The 21,026-nt window shown below is 42.3% G+C and overlaps 1 protein-coding gene across 1 annotated transcript in view; it reads left to right on the forward strand.

Moving 5' to 3' along the window:
- LOC308312102 (X-linked interleukin-1 receptor accessory protein-like 2) overlaps nucleotides 1-19,774 on the forward strand; it is a gene marked incomplete at both ends in the record, with an annotated part of 26,960 nt that extends 7,186 nt beyond the window's left edge. The window contains 2 exons of the mRNA XM_080794500.1: nucleotides 15,857-16,043; nucleotides 19,621-19,774. Coding sequence (XP_080650626.1) covers nucleotides 15,857-16,043; nucleotides 19,621-19,774 — 341 coding nt within the window. The remainder of the gene's footprint in view (nucleotides 1-15,856; nucleotides 16,044-19,620) is intronic.
- Nucleotides 19,775-21,026: the final 1,252 nt, after the last annotated feature.

Genomic DNA, 21,026 nt, shown 5'->3' on the forward strand with positions numbered 1-21,026 from the left:
TTTTGTGCCCATATATGGAGCTGAGTGGACCTGGCCCCTTTTGTGCCCATAATGGAGCTGAGTGATTGCTGATGCAACACACTCCATATTTGGATAGCGGGACAGACAGACAGACACACAGACACACAGACAGACACACGGACACATGGACAGACAGACATGATCTGCTAGGTCTCATAGCATTAATTAATTAACAAAGCCTCTAATTTATTTCGATTAACATTTTTAACCAAGCCCTATTTTTCATCTGGGAGCATTTTGACTAAAATCAGTGTATCTGCAGGAGAAACATGAAGCCAGACAAATAATGGACTGCATGCATGTATTCAATACATGCAGTCCTGCATTATTTGTTTGGCTTAATTTGTATTTCTATTACAATTAGGAATACAGTTATTCATTTCACAATTTGAGTGGTGCTTTTTTTGTACTTTATTATTTTTTCCCCGGGACTGTATACGTTTACTTTCGAGACGTTTCAAAGTGTATTTTGGGACGGTTCCGGGTTAACCTGACGCTGCCAGATCCAAGAAGCTTTGCTACACAAATTAGTTTCACAGCTTATTGGGATCTGGGGATCTCGGGAGGCAATTCGATGACGGGGCTGTTCCTTTTTTTTTCAAGATACTTGGTAGATGATTGGATGGGACCGTCTGTCTATCACCGTGTGGGGCGTGCAAACACAACCAATCATATCGACGTGTCTATATAGCTTCACATCCGGTTTCGCACATGTCCCGCCCTTAGCTCACGCTGATTGGTTCATCCCGCCCTTAGCTCACGCTGATTGGTTCTCGGTGCATTATTCCGTCATGCCTAGTTTTGAAGTCGGTTCGGTCTCGGATCTCGAGAAAACCTGACACGTGCACGCACACACGCACACACACACACACACACACACACACACACACACACACACACACACACACACACACACACACACACACACACACACACACACACACACACACACACACACACAGATATGTCAGGCATTTACATAGTAGGATAATAATAGGGTTGAAGTGTTTTCGTCTTTTTGTTTTTATTTTTTACTTGAAGTGGACCGGTTAAGTAATCAATTGTCAGGCGTCAGGGGTTGCCATGCATGGCAATCAATTGGCTGAAGGCAGATGCTGGGATTGGCACAGGTGAGGGGATTTAGGCTGATTATAGGCCCACTGGCAGAGCCCGACCAGAGGCCTTTTTGTGGTGGTTCTGGACCTAGAACCGTGGGTCCGACCCGACGCGATACCGGGCACTGGTCTCCCTGTGGGGGTGTGGAACGCGTGTGTCGAAGTTTAAGTCGGTGGTGGCGAACAGATCTCGAGTTACGTGGATTACAACCGTACACACACACACACACACACACATCCGCGCGCGCGCGCACACACACACGCACAGAGAGACGTGCCGCATTTACAGTAGGATTTGACACATCTGTATGTATTTGGTGATTATGAATTGGGATTTACACTGAAAGGTTATTCTCATGGGAGCCATGATGTCAGACATACTGCAGACTATATAACTGCTTCTTATTCCCTTTTCCGAGAGACGTTTCCATCATCCGTGCTCGGCGGCCCCGTTGGAGTTCTTGTGTGACAAATCTTTGCCTCCTGTGAGCACATCGGTTTGCTGTTGGGGGAGGAATTATGTTCCCCTCGCCTTTTTCCCCCACTAACCCATTTCACTGAGCCCGGCACGTACGGCCCGCAAAGGTAATACAATACCATACAAACAGGACAAAGCTCCCATTACTCTTCGTAGCGATATCTACACCTTTATTTCTCCGCGCATGGCGGTGGTTTTCTGATCCTTTTCGTATCACGGACCAATTATCTATTCAGTGCTTCGAGCCACGGATCCCAAAACTATATGTTGTTGTGTTGATGTTAGTAATACAGTTTAGTCAACTCAAACTAGACTCATACTATGAATATGTTGTTGTGTTGATGTTAGAAATACAGTTTAGTCAACTCAAACTAGACTCAAACTGTGAATATGTTGTTGTGTTGATGTTAGAAATACAGTTTAGTCAACTCAAACTAGACTCATACTATGAATATGCTGTTGTGTTGATGTTAGAAATACAGTTTAGTCAACTCAAACTAGACTCAAACTGTGAATATGTTGTTGTGTTGATGTTAGTAATACAGTTTAGTCAACTCAAACTAGACTCAAACTATGAATATGTTGTTGTGTTGATGTTAGTAATACAGTTTAGTCAACTCAAACTAGACTCAAACTATGAATATGTTGTTGTGTTGATGTTAGTAATACAGTTTAGTCAACTCAAACTATGAATATGTTGTTGTGTTGATGTTAGTAATACAGTTTAGTCAACTCAAACTAGACTCAAACTATGAATATGTTGTTGTGTTGATGTTAGTAATACAGTTTAGTCAACTCAAACTAGACTCATACTATGAATATGTTGTGTTGATGTTAGAAATACAGTTTAGTCAACTCAAACTATGAATATGTTGTTGTGTTGATGTTAGTAATACAGTTTAGTCAACTCAAACTATGAATATGTTGTTGTGTTGATGTTATAGTCAATACAGTTTAGTCAACTCAAACTAGACTCAAATTATGAATATGTTGTTGTGTTGATGTTAGAAATACAGTTTAGTTAACTCAAACTAGACTCAAACTATGAATATGTTGTTGTGTTGATGTTAGTAATACAGTTTAGTCAACTCAAACTATGAATATGTTGTTGTGTTGATGTTATAGTCAATACAGTTTAGTCAACTCAAACTAGACTCAAATTATGAATATGTTGTTGTGTTGATGTTAGAAATACAGTTTAGTTAACTCAAACTAGACTCAAACTATGAATATGTTGTATTGATGTTAGAAATACAGTTTAGTCAACTCAAACTAGACTCAAACTGTGAATATCTTGTTGTATTGATGTTAGAAATACAGTTTAGTCAACTCAAACTAGACTCAAACTATGAATAATTATGTTGTTGTATTGATGTTATAGTTAATACAGTTTAGTCAACTCAAACTGGACTCAAACTATGAATATGTTGTATTGATGTTAGTAATACAGTTTAGTCAACTCAAACTAGACTATTTCAGTTGACTACAGTACAACACAGACTAAATGCAATTGTATTCAAACGACTAAAAGTAAATCAAAATGTCCCATGTGTTGATAACACTGTCAAAGTACCGAGGCCACTGTCTCTGTCTCTGTCTCTGTCTCTGTCTCTGTCTCTGCCTCTGCCTCTGCCTCTGCCTCTGTCTCTGTCTCTGTCTCTGTCTCTGTCTCTGTCTCTCTGTCTCTCTGTCTCTCTGTCTCTGTCTCTGTCTCTGTCTCTGTCTCTGTCTCTGTCTCTGTCTCTGTCTCTGTCTCTGTCTCTCTGTCTCTCTGTCTCTGTCTCTGTCTCTGTCTCTGTCTCTCTCTCTGTCTCTGTCTCTGTCTCTGTCTCTGTCTCTGTCTCTGTCTCTCTGTCTCTGTCTCTGTCTCTGTCTCTGTCTCCACGTCCGTCCGCGTGTCCATCTGTCCAAAGTGCCCACCCCCCCCCATCCCTCCATCTCTCCGTGCCATATGCTTGTCAGCCGTGATAGATGTGTGTGAGATGAGATGTCTGTGTTGAATTAACTATCCGTGACAGAGAGGGTCAAGGAGAACCTCCTCTCTCTCCTCCTCCTCCTCCTTCTCTCTCTCTCTCCTTTAGCTTCTCTTATCTTGATTGATTGGACACTTTATTATAACTTTCTTTTTTTGCGCCATGTACAAATATACTCGTACCCCCCCCAGCTATGGGGCGTTATCAGCCAACTATACGGGTAGACTCCTTGCATGCTTTTGGCATTGATCCGGTTGCTATGGTCACTTCCAGCTATGGGACGTACACATCTGACCAGGGTTTACTGTACCTCAGGATTTTCGAACCTCCATGACTCTGTGTGTGTGTGCCACTGACTGTGCCAACCTGTGTGTGTGTGCCACTGGCTGTGCCAACCTGTGTGTGTGTGTGTGTGCCACTGGCTGTGCCAACCTGTGTGTGTGTGTGTGTGTGTGTGTGTGCCACTGGCTGTGCCAACCTGTGTGTGTGTGTGCGCCACTGGCTGTGCCAACCTGTGTGTGTGCGCCCCTGGCTGTGCCAACCTGTGTGTGTGTGTGTGTGTGTGTCACTGGCTGTGCCAACCTGTGTGTGTGCGTCCCTGGCTGTGCCAACCTGTGTGTGCGCCCCTGGCTGTGCGCCCCTGGCTGTGCCAACCTGTGTGTGTGTGCCACTGGCTGTGCCAACCTGTGTGTGTGCGCCACTGGCTGTGCCAACCTGTGTGTGTGCCACTGGCTGTGCCAACCTGTGTGTGTGCGCCCCTGGCTGTGCCAACCTGTGTTTGTGCGCTCCTGGTTGTGCCAACCTGTGTGTGTGCCACTGGCTGTGCCAACCTGTGTTTGTGTGTGTGCGCCACTGGCTGTGTCAACCTGTGTGTGTGTGTGTGCCACTGGCTGTGCCAACCTGTGTGTGTGCGCCCCTGGCTGTGCCAACCTGTGTGTGTGTGTGTGCGCCCCTGGCTGTGCCAACCTGTGTGTGTGTGCCACTGGCTGTGCCAACCTGTGTGTGTGCGCCACTGGCTGTGCCAACCTGTGTGTGTGCCCCACTGGCTGTGCCAACCTGTGTGTGTTTGCCACTGGCTGTGCCAACCTGTGTGTGTGTGTGTGTGTGTGCCCCTGGTTGTGCCAACCTGTGTGTGTGCCCCACTGGCTGTGCCAACCTGTGTGTGTGCCCCACTGGCTGTGCCAACCTGTGTGTGTGTGTGTGCCCCTGGCTGTGCCAACCTGTGTGTGTGCCAGACCTGTGCCAACCTGTGTGTGTGTGTGTGTGCCAGAACCTGTGTCAACCTGTGTGTGTGCGCCACTGGCTGTGCCAACCTGTGTGTGTGCCCCACTGGCTGTGCCAACCTGTGTGTGTGTGCCACTGGCTGTGCCAACCTGTGTGTGTGTGTGTGCGCCCCTGGCTGTGCCAGCCCTTTGAAACGCTAAGCTTTTTTTTTTCGGGACGCTTTGATGCCAATGGATTTTCTCAAACCACTTAACCCATTCTGGGCGGGAACCCCTTTTGGTGTTGGCATCATGTTATGCTTTAGCCATCGAAAAATAGCAGAAAAATAGCAGACCTATACAAGCTCGTAGCGCGCCACCGAGTGGCGCGCTACGAGCTTGTATAGGTCTGCTATTTTTTGGAAAATCAAAGAACGACTGACATATAGAAACATAGCGTTTTCAGAAAACTGTCAGGATGTGGAAGACATTTGTATAGAATCTGATCTCAGGTCAGAATGGGTTAAGCCCTGTGAGGTCACTTCTGTGACCCTTTGGGTTCTCTGGTGATATCGTTGCTGTCGGGCAGAAAGAAGCCTCTTATCTTCAACTTTCTGTGGTTAATGTAATATTCTACAGTACTGTAATATTATGCAGTACTGTAATATTCTACAGTACTGTAATATTCTGCAGTACTGTAATATTCTACAGTACTGTAATATTCTACAGTACTGTAATATTATGCAGTACTGTAATATTCTACAGTACTGTAATATTCTGCAGTACTGTAATATTCTGCAGTACTGTAATATTCTGCAGTACTGTAATATTCTACAGTACTGTAATATTCTGCAGTACTGTAATATTCTGCAGTACTGTAATATTCTACAGTACTGTAATATTCTACAGTACTGTAATATTCTGCAGTACTGTAATATTCTGCAGTACTGTAATATTCTACAGTACTGTAATATTCTGCAGTACTGTAATATTCTGCAGTACTGTAACATTCTGCAGTACTGTAATATTCTACAGTACTGTAATATTCTGCAGTACTGTAATATTCTGCAGTACTGTAATATTCTGCAGTACTGTAATATTCTGCAGTACTGTAATATTCTGCAGTACTGTAATATTCTGCAGTACTGTAATATTCTACAGTACTGTAATATTCTACAGTACTGTAATATTCTGCAGTACTGTAATATTCTACAGTACTGTAATATTCTACAGTACTGTAATATTCTGCAGTACTGTAATATTCTGCAGTACTGTAATATTCTACAGTACTGTAATATTCTGCAGTACTGTAATATTCTGCAGTACTGTAACATTCTGCAGTACTGTAATATTCTACAGTACTGTAATATTCTGCAGTACTGTAATATTCTGCAGTACTGTAATATTCTGCAGTACTGTAATATTCTACAGTACTGTAATATTCTGCAGTACTGTAATATTCTGCAGTACTGTAATATTCTGCAGTACTGTAATATTCTACAGTACTGTAATATTCTGCAGTACTGTAATATTCTACAGTACTGTAATATTCTACAGTACTGTAATATTCTGCAGTACTGTAATATTCTACAGTACTGTAATATTCTACAGTACTGTAATATTCTGCAGTACTGTAATATTCTGCAGTACTGTAATATTCTGCAGTACTGTAATATTCTACAGTACTGTAATATTCTACAGTACTGTAATATTCTGCAGTACTGTAATATTCTACAGTACTGTAATATTCTACAGTACTGTAATATTCTGCAGTACTGTAATATTCTACAGTATTTTACAGTACTGTAATATTCTACAGTACTGTAATCTGTAATATTCTACAGTACTGTAATATTCTACAGTACTGTAATATTCTACAGTACTGTAATATTCTACAGTACTGTAATATTCTGCAGTACTGTAATATTATACAGTACTGTAATATTCTGCAGTACTGTAATATTCTGCAGTACTGTAATATTCTGCAGTACTGTAATATTCTGCAGTATTCTACAGTACTGTAATATTCTACAGTACTGTCGGAAGCATCAGGAGGAGCAGATATTATATATATAACAGCTTTAAATGAAGAACATTTTGCTATTTCTTTTATTGGAATCCAATATGAAAAGATGTGGGTTTTCCACCTGACAGAGATCTGCTGTCCGGATGGAACCTCATAAGTCCAAAAAAAAAATCATTTTTCAGGAAATTAAGAAAACCTTGTATTTTTTAAAACGAAGCCTCATCAAAGTTGGTGTTGTGACTTTACAGATTGTCAATTACTTCCATGAGAGGTGGTGGAGTTAGCTGCTTTAGCAGACAGTTTGAGAGGGAGAGAGGTGGTGGAGTTAGTTGATTTAGCAGACAGTTTGAGAGGTGGTGGAGTTAGTTGCTTTAGGAGACAGTTTGAGAGGGGGAGAGGTGTTGGAGTTGGTTGCTTTAGCAGACAGTTTGAGAGGGGGAGAGGTGGTGGAGTTAGTTGCTTTAGCAGACAGTTTGAGAGGGGGAGAGGTGGTGGAGTTAGTTGCTTTAGCAGACAGTTTGAGAGGGGGAGAGGTGGTGGAGTTAGTTGCTTTAGCAGACAGTTTGAGAGGTGGTGGAGTTAGTTGCTTTAGCAGACAGTTAGAGAGGGGGAGAGGTGGTGGAGTTAGTTGCTTTAGCAGACAGTTTGAGAGGGGGAGAGGTGGTGGAGTTAGTTGCTTTAGCAGACAGTTTGAGAGGGGGAGAGGTGGTGGAGTTAGTTGCTTTAGCAGACAGTTTGAGAGGTGGTGGAGTTAGTTGCTTTAGCAGACAGTTAGAGAGGGGGAGAGGTGGTGGAGTTAGTTGCTTTAGCAGACAGTTTGAGAGGTGGTGGAGTTAGTTGATTTAGCAGCAGACAGTTTGAGAGGGGGAGAGGTGGTGGAGTTGGTTGCTTTAGAAGACAGTTTGAGAGGTGGTGGAGTTAGTTGATTTAGCAGACAGTTTGAGAGGGGGAGAGGTGGTGGAGTTGGTTGCTTTAGAAGACAGTTTGAGAGGGGGAGAGGTGGTGGAGTTAGCTGCTTTAGCAGACAGTTTGAGAGGGGGAGAGGTGGTGGAGTTAGTTGATTTAGCAGACAGTTTGAGAGGGGGAGAGGTGGTGGAGTTAGTTGATTTAGGAGACTGTTTGAGAGGGAGAGAGAGGTGGTGGAGTTAGTTGCTTTAGCAGACAGTTTGAGAGGGGGAGAGGTGGTGGAGTTAGATGCTTCAGCAGACAGTTTGAGAGGGGGAGAGGTGGTGGAGTTAGTTGTTTATTTAGTCTTTAGTTATAGTCATCATAGCTTAGTTTTTTTGTCCGTTTTCATCAGTGGAAAAAAAGGTAACGGATGGAAATCTTCAGTCCTAGTTTTAGTTCATTGCCACATTAATGTCACTTGGTTGCAGTGAACTTCCTTCATTCATTCAAGTTTAATTTATTCTCTAAATTAAACACTGAGTAATTAAAAAAAACTCATTTCCAGTGTCGTCACAATGCATCAGACGATCAGGAAAAGGGACATTAATTAATTACACAGGGTTACAAATAGAAGCTAAGACAACATACATTTCAAAATGATCTGAAAACAGTAAAACCACTCCGTGTGGTCCATTTTAATGTACCCTGCAGATCGTTCCGTGTATTAAAACGGTCCATTTTAATGCATCCTGCAGGTCGTTCCGTGTATTCGGGGCCACAGAAGCTAAAGGAAGATCTAGAGAGTTCACTTTTGGTACCTCGAATTCTTGGGGAAATGCCTTGACCGGGTGTGGTTTGGGCTCAGAGTCCCACTTCAGAAATGATGAGATGTATTTAGGACAATCTCCTCCAAGCATGGCTTCATACCAGAACAGGTGCCGATGCAGTTCTCGCCTCTCTGTCTGTCAGGGAGGGCCTTCCGACCTGATTTGACTGAGAGCCTGGCCCTGGCGCAAATTACAGCTTTTCAGCAGAGGAGAAAAACTTTTTCCCCAAAATTAATAGCACGGGCAGACTCTTCACATACTAGAGCATGTCTGAAATAAGTGTCAGAGCTGAAATCGACATGTAAATATGAAATAAATCCTTAAACATGTAGCTATAGGTGTAATGTTAGAGACCACAGAAGACATGTAAATATGAAATACATGCTTAAACATGTAGCTATAGGTGTAATGTTAGAGTCCACAGAAGACGTGTAAATATGAAATAAGTGCTTAAACATGTAGCTATAGGTGTAATGTTAGAGACCACAGAAGACATGTAAATATGAAATAAATGCTTAAACATGTAGCTATAGGTGTAATGTTAGAGACCACAGAAGACATGTAAATATGAAATAAATGCTTAAACATGTAGCTATAGGTGTAATGTTAGAGACCACAGAAGACATGCAAATATGAAATAAATACTTAAACATGTAGCTATAGGTGTAATGTTAGTCCACAGAAGACATGTAAATATGAAATAAATGCTTAAACATGTAGCTATAGGTGTAATGTTAGAGACCACAGAAGACATGTAAATATGAAATAAATGCTTAAACATGTAGCTATAGGTGTAATGTTAGAGTCCACAGAAGACATGTAAATATGAAATAAATGCTTAAACATGTAGCTATAGGTGTAATGTTAGAGACCACAGAAGACATGTAAATATGAAATAAATGCTTAAACATGTAGCTATAGGTGTAATGTTAGAGACCACAGAAGACATGTAAATATGAAATAAATGCTTAAACATGTAGCTATAGGTGTAATGTTGGAGACCACAGAAGACATGTAAATATGAAATAAATGCTTAAACATGTAGCTATAGGTGTAATGTTAGAGACCACAGAAGACATGTAAATATGAAATAAATGCTTAAACATGTAGCTATAGGTGTAATGTTGGAGTCCACAGAAGACATGTAAATATGAAATGAATGCTTAAACATGTAGCTACAGTAGGTGTAATGTTAGAGACCACATAAGTCATGTAAATATTAAATAAATGCTTAAACATGTAGCTATAGGTGTAATGTTAGAGACCACAGAAGACATGTAAATATGAAATAAATGCTTAAACATGTAGCTATAGGTGTAATGTTAGAGTCCACAGAAGACATGTAAATATGAAATAAATGCTTAAACATGTAGCTATAGGTGTAATGTTAGAGACCACAGAAGACATGTAAATATGAAATAAATGCTTAAACATGTAGCTATAGGTGTAATGTTAGAGACCACAGAAGACATGTAAATATGAAATAAATGCTTAAACATGTAGCTATAGGTGTAATGTTAGAGACCACAGAAGACATGTAAATATGAAATAAATGCTTAAACATGTAGCTATAGGTGTAATGTTAGAGACCACAGAAGACATGTAAATATGAAATGGCTCCCCCATATCTTGCAAGTATGATCGAACCCTACAAACCCTCCCGCTCACTCAGATCAGCCAACGCAGGGAAGCTGGAAGTACCCTCACTAAAAACGCCGGGACAACGCTCCACACGTCCCAAACTCTTCTCCCTTCTGGCTCCAAAACTGTGGAATGCACTTCCCATTGCAGTCAGAACTGCAGCATCACTCCCAATCTTCCGCCGTAGTCTGAAAACCCACCTTTTCAGACTCCATCATGGCCCATAGCACTTACCCCACCCCCTTAGATAGCAATTCTAGTAGTCATAGCACGTCATAGTACATATGTGTAGCATAGTAGTATAGATGTATAGCTTATATGTATAGTTTCATTATAGATATTCCACTGTTACTTTCTTAGCTACGCATGTTTCATGATAAATGTCTTTATGTGATGTATTCCCATGCTTTTGTTCTTGCTTAATGTAAGTCGCTCTGGATTAAGAGCGTCTGCTAAATGCCTAAATTGTAAATTGTAAATAAATGCTTAAACATGTAGCTATAGGTGTAATGTTAGAGACCACAGAAGACATGTAAATATGAAATAAATGCTTAAACATGTAGCTATAGGTGTAATGTTAGAGTCCACAGAAGTGAACCTTTTTCAAGCTTGTTTTCTCAACTCTCTGTTTCTCTGCCAGACATTACTCTATAAGCCATATCTCCTAAACCGGTGGGTCAAACTGAACAACCAATATGTCCATTTGAAGCTATATGATTCCCTGCTTTGCCGATCTACAAGCTCACAACGCGTTGCAGCACGGTGCGTTCTGAGCCACTAGTCCCTTCCTAACATTTTAGTCTAGTTTTTATTTGATGACGAAATTGTCATCAGTTTCCATTTAGTTTTAGTCGGTGAAAAAAAGTAGTCAACGGACATTTTTCGTCATAGTTTTAGTCGACAAAAACAACACAGAGTTAGTTGTCTTGTCTGTGTGATATTTGTTTATGAAGCCTAAAATACAGCTAAAAAATACATAAATGTGTTTATGAATCATGATCGCAAGTTTACACTTAAAAGGTCATACATTACATTACATTACATTCACATGCTGCACGCACGCACGCACGCACGCACGCACGCACATACAGAGGTCACCTTGGACAGTTAGTCCTTTCACCGCCTGTCACACATGCGTGCTTACACGCTCGTGCACACTCACACACACACACACACGCGCGCACACGCACACACACACACACACACACACACACACACACACACACACACACTCTGTCACAGTACACTAGCCCTGCACAGCGGGGGGGGGGGGGGGGGGGGGGGAACCACTCACTTCATCTTTAGATCTTGTAGATCAGCTGGATACTATTAACCCATTCAGACCTAAGGATGATTCTTTAAAAAAACTCTTCTAAATCCTTTTAAGTTTTCTGAAAAAAACCCCCATGTTTCCTCATGTCAAGGACCCCCAAGAAAATTGGACCAGAATACTTCAAACCCAAACAATTAGTCAAAAAATACAACCACAAAACGCGTGTTAGAGATTAAACAACAAATAACAGCCAGAACCAGCAACTGCATTTACTTAACCCTCTTATTACCAACCTTAAATCATCTTATTGTGCCTTAGGCCAGCTTTACCCGACTTTTTTGAATGACAATAGAAAAATATGCGATATAACCACAATGTCACAAAATATCTCATTTTAAAGCTGCACGTGTCTAATTTACATTAAAATTTAAATTATGTTTCTAGCATGTTCCTTCGTTGACTTATAAGCATTTTAGTACACTGTTCACTGAATGGGCCAATGCCCCATTTCTTAATCACATGTGAAAAATGTGGTTTACAATATGTCGGAGAGACAGGTAAAACAATAGGTACTAGGCTGGGACGACACAGATACAATATTAACAATGCCAAAAAGACAACCACAAGATTTGTGCAACATTTCATGGCTCACGGCATTGAAGCTCTAAAATGCGCTGGACTTCAACACAATCCTAACTGGACAGTTTTAGGACAAAGACGTTTTAATGAAAAACAGTGGATTAAGAACCTCAACACGGACTTTCCTGGAGGCTTAAACATGCCTAAAATCAGATCTTGAATACTACAAAACTTAAACTCAGGATTAAACTGGAGTAAATCTAAAAGTGATTGGATCAGACTTCCTTCAGATACATGGCGAATGCATTTATTCCTTGCATTGTGCCTACACATGTTGCGACCTCCGGCTGCAAAAATAACCTTAATAATAGAGAAAATACATCATAAATTAATACATAAACCAGATATAATCATTAAGGGAAGTTTCTGCATGCACCACGTATACTATTTAAACTCTTCATTTCCATTTTATAGCCATTGAGTTGCAAAAAAAAAAAAAACTTTTTTCTTTTTCTAATAATTTGGGGACCCCCCCAAAATAATTCGGCGACCCCCTGAGGGGTCACGACCCACGGGTTGAGATTGAGAACCCCTTGGTATAGGCTATTAATTAACCACCAACCAACTCAAACTGAAACTGTCCAGTCTGTCCCCCCCACCCCCCCGTACAAGAATTGAGTATTTATTTTATATTTTTGTTGTTGCTAAAATCCTCCATCCTCTCAAAACACGTCAAGGATATAAAATATCCGATTTAAATAAAGCTCACAATGTGTCATACACATAGTATATATAGCCTCTACAGTGAGCTTCTAGATTGCCATAGTTTTATTAACAACCCTTTGAAAATGTATATGCACATTTCAAGAAGAAAACAAAGTGAAAATATAATATATTAATGCCCTAAAATGTAGACGCCATGGTCTGAAGTATAAACGCTCGGTCGCGATGTAGTTGTCGCCACGTTATCCCCGTGTTCCCACAGAGAGTATATTTGTCTTGGCTTGCACGGCGGTTTACATTTTAATATACAGGCTTATACTTCAATCCCTTAACCCATTCTGAACTGAGGACGCTTCTACACAAATGCCTTCTACATCCTGACAGTTTTCAGGGAAGAAAAGCCATGTTTCTATGTCAGTGGTTCTCAGACATTTTCATGTCATGGACCCCTAGAATTATTTTGTTTTTAGCCACCGACCCTCCTCTGAAAATATGTTGTTCCACGGACGAAGCAAAGATTTGAGTTAAAAACATTTTCACGATTGTTTCAAAAATAGCAGACCTACAAGTTCGTATAGCACGGTGGCGCGCTATGAGCTTGTAGATCTGCCATTTTTCGACAGCTAAAGCATACAACACGATGCTTGAAACACCAAAAAGGGGCTTTTTGGTGTTAGCATCATGTTATGCTTTAGCTATTACGAGCTTGTAGGTCTGCTATTTTTGAAAAATCGAAGAACGACTGACATTTTTTTAGAATCTGATCTCAGGTCAGAATGGGTTCATCAGACCAGTGTGTGTCCTGTCCAGTGGAAACCTCGTATGAATCTGATCTCAGGTTAGAATGGGTTATAATCAGACCAGTGTGTGTCCAGTGGAAACCTCGTATGAATCTGATCTCGGGTCAGAATGGGTTAAACTTGACACGATGTGGCACGCGCGCTGCGAGAGGGAAATTGGCAAAATCTTTATTATTCATGGTTTTCTTCAAATGCAAATAAAAGGCGACTTCCAACGTGACAAAAGAACAAAGACTGTCGTGCACGCAAGCATTAGTTCACGCGTGCACGCCATTTACCTTACAAACCTTCTGCTGACACATACTTAGACTGTATAGCTGTCCCAGTTATGGGTATTATGCTGTAATGATTTATTTAGCTTATTTTTCTGAAAATGCATATGGTGAATTGTATTTTGGTTTTGGGGCAACAAACCGTCCGTATATTTTGGTATTTGTATGGCGTATGCATGGTGAGATAGTACCATCTACTGCAGGGGTCTGCAACCTTTTTTAAATTAAGTGCCATTTTCTAGATCGTCAAGTGTGCCATATCAACATTAATTAATTTTAATGACACCATGTGAAAAAAGCCAACATATTTTGCTTGTCCACAAATATAAAGTTTTTCCTTCTTTTTAAATATTTTCTTTCACGTTGTTATAATGATCATTATACTCGGGGCAATAACAGAGTTCAGTTTAATGAATGTGGAATGCAGGATGTCATTTACACACAAATGTGAGGGATTTGACTAATTTTTAAATAGTTCATTTAAAACCAAAAATACTCTCTCACACACTTGCAAAGCAAAGCAAAGCAAAGTTACTATATTTACCCAGGGTAATTATAGTTGGCGACCTTCCGATATCAAGACCGCTCCGCAAACCGTTCGGCCACCGCTGCCCCATTGCCAGTGTGCCAGTGATCACCCTCCTTTGTGTCAATGTTGGCACTGGTGCCTAAAAGGTTGCCTACCCCTGGTCTACTGTGCTCTGTATTTGTGGTCTGTTTCGTCTGGTTCATGGGCAGGTTGAATTATAGGCTCGCCTAAGCAGCTAATCACCTCATTTCAATCACCTGTTGGGTTTTGGGCATGTTTGGGCAGAACAAAACAGAACAGAGGTGAAGAGAGGAGCTCTTTCATGTCAGACAGTCTCCACTAAAGATAAGAAAGAAAATAATATAAAAAAAAATAACTTAACTGAACTCCTAAAAGTCTGTGCAGAAGGCGCATAATTACGGTATGTTCCCAGTTGTTTTGTTTGGTGTCTGTCTGTATAAAAATTATATTGCCATTGTAATTGTATCGTGTATTTGTTTGTGTTTGTGGACATTTCATTGTGAGAATAACGGACAATTCATGGTCATTTTAAAAAGACAGCATCACTGACTGACTGACTGACTGACAAGGGCATTCATAATTTCATGTGGTAATAATTCATTGTGGTTAAAACATATTACGTGATTTATTTGCAGTTTTTCACGTTGTTTGCTTGGGATAGATAAAAGGCCCTCCCTCGTGATATCAGTCGGGACGTTGTCTTATTTCTGCACCGGATGAAGATGGTTTAGGAGCAGTTACAATGAGAGAGAGAGAGAGAGAGAGAGAGAGAGAGAGAGAGAGAGAGACTCCAACCTGTGGAGAGAGAGAGAGAGAGGGAGACTTTCAAGACCTCTTTTTCCAGTACATGATAAACACCAGTAAGACGCGCAAACGCGGGAAGCGAACGCAGCTCGTACATATTTGGGTTTTGGACGTATAGCTGCTTTGGGGACTCCTTATATGGTTATGGCTGAGTCATGGTGACGTAATCACTCAGCTCCATATATGGGCACAAAAGCGGGACAGACAGACAAACAGACAGACAGACAGACAGACAGACAGACAGACAGACAGACACACACAGACAGACATGATCTGCTAGGTCTCATAGTAAGTGCTCACTGCATTCGCAAATGACAGTCATGTGATTATAGCCACAGGGTGCCTATACAATATTAGAGATTTAAAAACACAGAAGTGAAATAAAAACACATTTTGTTTTTCTTAATGAAAAAAAGGGGAGGGGGGTGGGGGGGGGGAGGGAGGGGGGGGGAGAGGGAGGGGGGGGTGGAGGTAGAACAAGATCAAAATTTGCTGTCAAAATCAACACTGCCCTGATTCTGACGTCACAACTGTGTCTGTGTGTGTGTGTGTCTCTGTGTGTCTGTGTCTGTCTGTGTGTGTCTGTGGCTGTGTTTGTCTGTTTGTCTGTGTGTGTGTGTGTGTGTGTGTGTGTGTGTGTGTGTCTCTGTGTCTGTGTGTGTCTGTGTGTGTCTGTGTCTGTAGGAACTCGACGTACTGCATGAAGGTGTCCATGTCCGTGACAGTCGAGGCCGCAGACGAGGGCCTCTGCTTCAGCAGTAAGATCCGCCACCTGGAGAAGGCGGAGATCACCCGCAGCAAGATGATCTCCTGCCCCGACATCCACGACTACCTGGCGCCCTACCGCGAGCCAATCATGACCTGGTACAAGGTAGGCTGGTCATTAACACATTCTGACCTGAGATCAGATTCTAAAAATGTCTTCTACAGTTTTCTGAAAAAGCCATGTTTCTGTCAGCCGTTCTTTGATTTTTCAAAAATAGCAGACCTACAAGCTCGTAGCGCGCCACTCGGTGGCGCGCTATGAGCTTGTAGATCTGCTATTTTTCAATAGCTATAAAGCATAACATAGTGCTAACACCAAAAGGTGGTTCCCGCCCAGAATGGGTTAATATATAGATAGATAGATAGATAGATTGAGTTTTTATTAAAGTGTCCTACATCATAAGATGCCCAGCCCGCACAGGCTTATACAAGCAGGGCTCCAGACTAACTTTTTCACAGGTAGCGCTGGTGCCGCCTATCTTTTCAGTCGGTAGCGCCACCACAAATTAGGCAGCACCAACTTTTTTCTTCGTATGACCTCATCACCAAGGCTAGCAAAGGTTTTTCTTGGCTGAAGCATAAATGCCTTAAATTAAGCACATAACATGGAATATTATATATTATTATTGCGAACGCAGTGAGCACTTACTATGAGACCTAGCAGATCATGTCTGTCCGTGTGTCCGTGTGTCCGTGTGTCTGTCCCGCTATCCAAATATGGAGTGTGTTGCATCAGCAATCACTCAGCTCCATATATGGGCACAAAAGGGGCCAGGTCCACTCAGCTCCATATATGGGCACAAAAGGGGCCAGGTCCACATATACAGTAACAGCGGGACAGACAGACAGACAGACAGACAGACAGACAGACAGACATGATCTGCAGGGTCTCAGCTGCGTTCGCTTCCCGCGTTTGCGCGTCTTACTTGTATAATATAAGGACATTATTATAATGAATTAACCTATAGTGCATTTTTCCATATCGTTAGTATAATTTGGCTACTGTATATGAAACAGAAATGAGACACACCCCTTACCTTCTGCATGGGCATGTTCAACCTAATGGCCAATAAGGATATTTAACACTGAGGTGCCCACGTGCCCACTCTTCCTGCACCCTTTTTACAATGTGAAATGCCACCGAATTCATAATCCTTGCCCACTTTGCTCCTGTCTTCTCTTTATATGGAATGAACATGTGAAAGCTGATGTGCTTTTATTGTGAAGGGGAAAGTTTTCTAAACGGCTCAGCTGAAACTATAGCTGATCTACAAGCTCACAACGTGTGGTGGACACGACGCGTCGTGAGCTTGTAAATCTGCTATTTTCAGCACGCAACACACCACGTCGTACTACGACGAAGAATATACCAGGTTTCACGTGGGAGATGTATTTTGTTCGAGGCGATCATGTATGTAGCCTGGCCTGCATACAGTCTATGGCCTGCACACAGCGCTACTCGACGCAAAATAACAAGCTATTGGAAGCTATTTTTCAACAACAAGTTTACCGTGTTTGGGGTCGGGGACGAGGCGCAGTCCCTACACTGTAAATCCCTGGAACATGTGACGCGTTTAAACCTAAACACCATGTGTGTAATAATAAAATGCCAAGTGTTTATTAATATCCATACAATACAGTAGAACACGAGTTCACTCAAACGCCTCACGAGAACACCTAGTGTTCAAATTCTAAACACCTATATAATATGACTGACTTTGATTGTAAAAACTAAACACGTTTATGTGTTTAAAAAGTGTTACAGGCGATTAAACATGTTCTTCTGTTTATAATCTTGCACTCACGTGTGTCGTGTGCAGACCGGTGCAGACAGAGGGCGCGTTCGGGAAATAGCGCACTGAGCGCACTGGGCAATGCAAACTAATATAGGCGAGTGCGCTCCGGTGCGGTATTTCCGAACGTACCCAGACAGGCAGGCAGAGAGAGGGAGCGAGAAAGAGAGAGAGAGAGGAATGAGCGAGAATAAAGTAATATTTCATTACGCCCGTGCTTCATGGTTGAGGCTGGGAGAGAAAGCAACAAGTAGCACCGGTGCGACCTCGTTCAAATTTAACTCGCACATTAAGTAAATTAAGTAGCATTATGCGACGTAATAGGTCGCACGCTGGATTCCTGCTTACAAGAGTTACTCCTAATAATAATAATATAATAAAACTTTATTTGTATAGCATGACATGAAATGCAGTGTTTTACAGAACAATGGAGAATAAAAGAAAAGCAAGGCAACAACATTAAAAACAAGCAGTAATGCAATACAGTGAGGACATGAATAACAAAAATAAAAGATCAATTAAAAGCAATGTTGTAGAAGTGGGTCTTGAGCTGAGCTTTAAAAATGTCTACAGAGGCTGCCTGACGAAGGTACAGTCGGAGCTTGTTCCATGCCGACGGCCCGTAGAAGCAAAAAGCTGCTTCCCCGTATTTTTTAGTTGCCATTTTTTTGGCAAAGCGAGCAGGCCAGCAGTGGAAGACCTTAGGGGGCGGTTTGGGACATATTTAGGCAGGCAGTCATGTACTGTAGGTAGGAAGGTGCGAGACCATTGAGAGTTTTATAGACAAGTAAAATATTTTTTAAATCAATCCTAAAAACAACCGGAAGCCAGTGCAGTGATGCCAAAACTGGAGTAATATGTTCTCTCATCTTAGTTCTAGATGCTGCTGCATTGTACATGTATATTTAATAATACATTTACACAAATAGACAGTTAACTCATGGATACGTCGTTCTCCAACGTAACTGCCATGCCTTCTCTATACATTTTCCAAAAACAAAAACTTCATTACTGAACATTAACCAATTTAACATAAAACACTCAGACATCCAAAACAGATCTGGGTTCTTCTTATCCTGATTTTTTTCAAATAAAACGTTCAAGTACGTTTTCAAGTAAAAAAAACAGTTCTGAGGTCATTTAACTCGAGGCAAAGCGACTGGGGCTTTGTATAAAGCTTTGATGGCATTATAAAATGTACCACTAATACCAGAGCAAAGTAACTTATATTCTAACAGGTCTCTTTTGATCCAATCAAGTCAACCAGTAAGACGCGCAAACGCGGGAAGCGAACGCAGCTGAGACCCTGCAGATCATGTCTGTCTGTCTGTCTGTCTGTCTGTCTGTCTGTCTGTCCCGCTGTTACTGTATATGTGGACCTGGCCCCTTTTTTGCCCATATATGGAGCTGAGTGATTGCTGATGCAACACACTCCATATTTGGATAGCGGGACAGACACACACACACACAGACAGACATGATCTGCTAGGTCTCATAGTAAGTGCTCACTGCGTTCGCAATAAATCTAGCTCTTAAGATGATATAACAGAAATATGGCCGATACAAGCCCTGTTTTTTCTGAAGCCGTTTTGTTCATCCACCAACATACACGCTAATCCCTAGACTCCTTCAAAACCGCTCTCGAAGGGACGGCTGCAATTCAAAACAGGCCCCCGTATTAAAATCTGAATCCACCAACCCCCAACCCCTTCCCCCCCACCCCCCACCCCTCACTGTATATATTTTCTTTTTCCTTAATTTTACCTCCTGTATGATGACGATTTCCTGTTTTTTGGCGTGTGTGTGTGCGTGCGTGCGTGCGTGTGTGTGTGTGTGTGTGTGTGCGTGTGCCTGTGCGTGTGTGTGTGTGTGTGCGTGTTGTCTCTCCAGGAGTGCGAGCGTGTGGAGTGGCGCAGCAGCATGGTGGTCAACACCACGCACATCTGGATCCCGGAGGTGATGGAGGGAGACGGGGGGAACTACACCTGTGAACTGCAGTACGGGACCAGGCTGGTGAGACGCACCACCCAGCTGAAGGTCACAGGTAGGACCCCGTGGGTGGGTGGATGGGTCGGGGGATGAATGGGTGGGTGGGTGGGTGGTTCAGGTTCAGGTTTATTGTCATGTGTATTGATACAGAGTATAAATACAATGACGGGGCGACTGTGGCTCAGGAGGTAGAGCAGGTCGTCCAATGATCCATGGGTCGGCGGTTCCAATCCCGGCTCCTCCTCCTCCTCCTGTCTACATGTCAAAGTGTCCTTGGGCAACAAGACACTGAACCCCAAATTGCTCCCGATGTGCTGGTTGGTATACCTTGCGTGGCTTCCGCCGCAATCGGTGTATGAATGCGTGTGTGAATGGGTGAATGTAATGCACAGTCTATGTAAAGCGCCTTGGATAAAGGCGCTATATTTAAATGCACCATTTACAAGTAAAACACGCAAACGCGGGAAGCGAACGCAGCTCGTACATATTTGGGGTTTTGTGTGTGATACAGCTGCGCCCTCTGGTGGCGGGCAGGTGGTGTTACAGCGTGACAGACAGACACACAGACAGACAGACAGACAGACAGACAGACAGACAGACAGACAGACAGACAGACGGACGGACGGACATGTTCTGCTAGGTCTCATAGTTAGTGCTCACTGCGTTCGCAACAATGACAATTATTTTGCTCAGAGCACTCTCAGTCTTACATACACAGGACATAAACAAACATCTATAGTGCAAGAAAAAGACACAAAAAAAAGGAAAAAAGTGCTAGTGAAGTGACAAAACAGTGGCAATACAGTTCAAGGTCAGCTGTTCAGCAGCCTGACTGCCCCCTGGGGGTAGAAACTGTTACTGAGACGGTGGTACGAGATGTGATGCTCTGGTAGCGTTTTTTTGGAAGGGAGTGGTTTGAACAGGGTATATTTGCGGGGATGGCTGGTGTCTTCCATGATGTTGTGGGCTTTGTTCATACAGCGAGTGGTGTAGATGTTATGGAGACTGGGTAGTTCTGTGCTGCCGATGATTTTTTAGCTGCTGTTTTAACGGTCCTCTGCAACCTGTCCGTACCACACTGTGATGCAGCCAGTTAAGCCATTCTGAACGGGAACCCATTTTTGTGTTATAGCATCATGTCATGCTTTAGCTATTGAAAAATAGCAGATCTACAAGCTCGTCGCGCGCCACCGAGTGGCGCGCGACGAGCTTGTATAGGTCTGCTATTTTAGAAAAATCGAAGAACGACTGACATTTTTAGAATCTGATCTCGGGTCGGAATGGGTTATAATCAGACCAGTGTGTGT

The sequence above is a fragment of the Protomyctophum bolini genome (assembly GCF_963924005.1).
Source record: "Protomyctophum bolini genome assembly, contig: SCAFFOLD_433, whole genome shotgun sequence".
In the NCBI taxonomy this organism is placed as follows: domain Eukaryota; kingdom Metazoa; phylum Chordata; class Actinopteri; order Myctophiformes; family Myctophidae; genus Protomyctophum; species Protomyctophum bolini.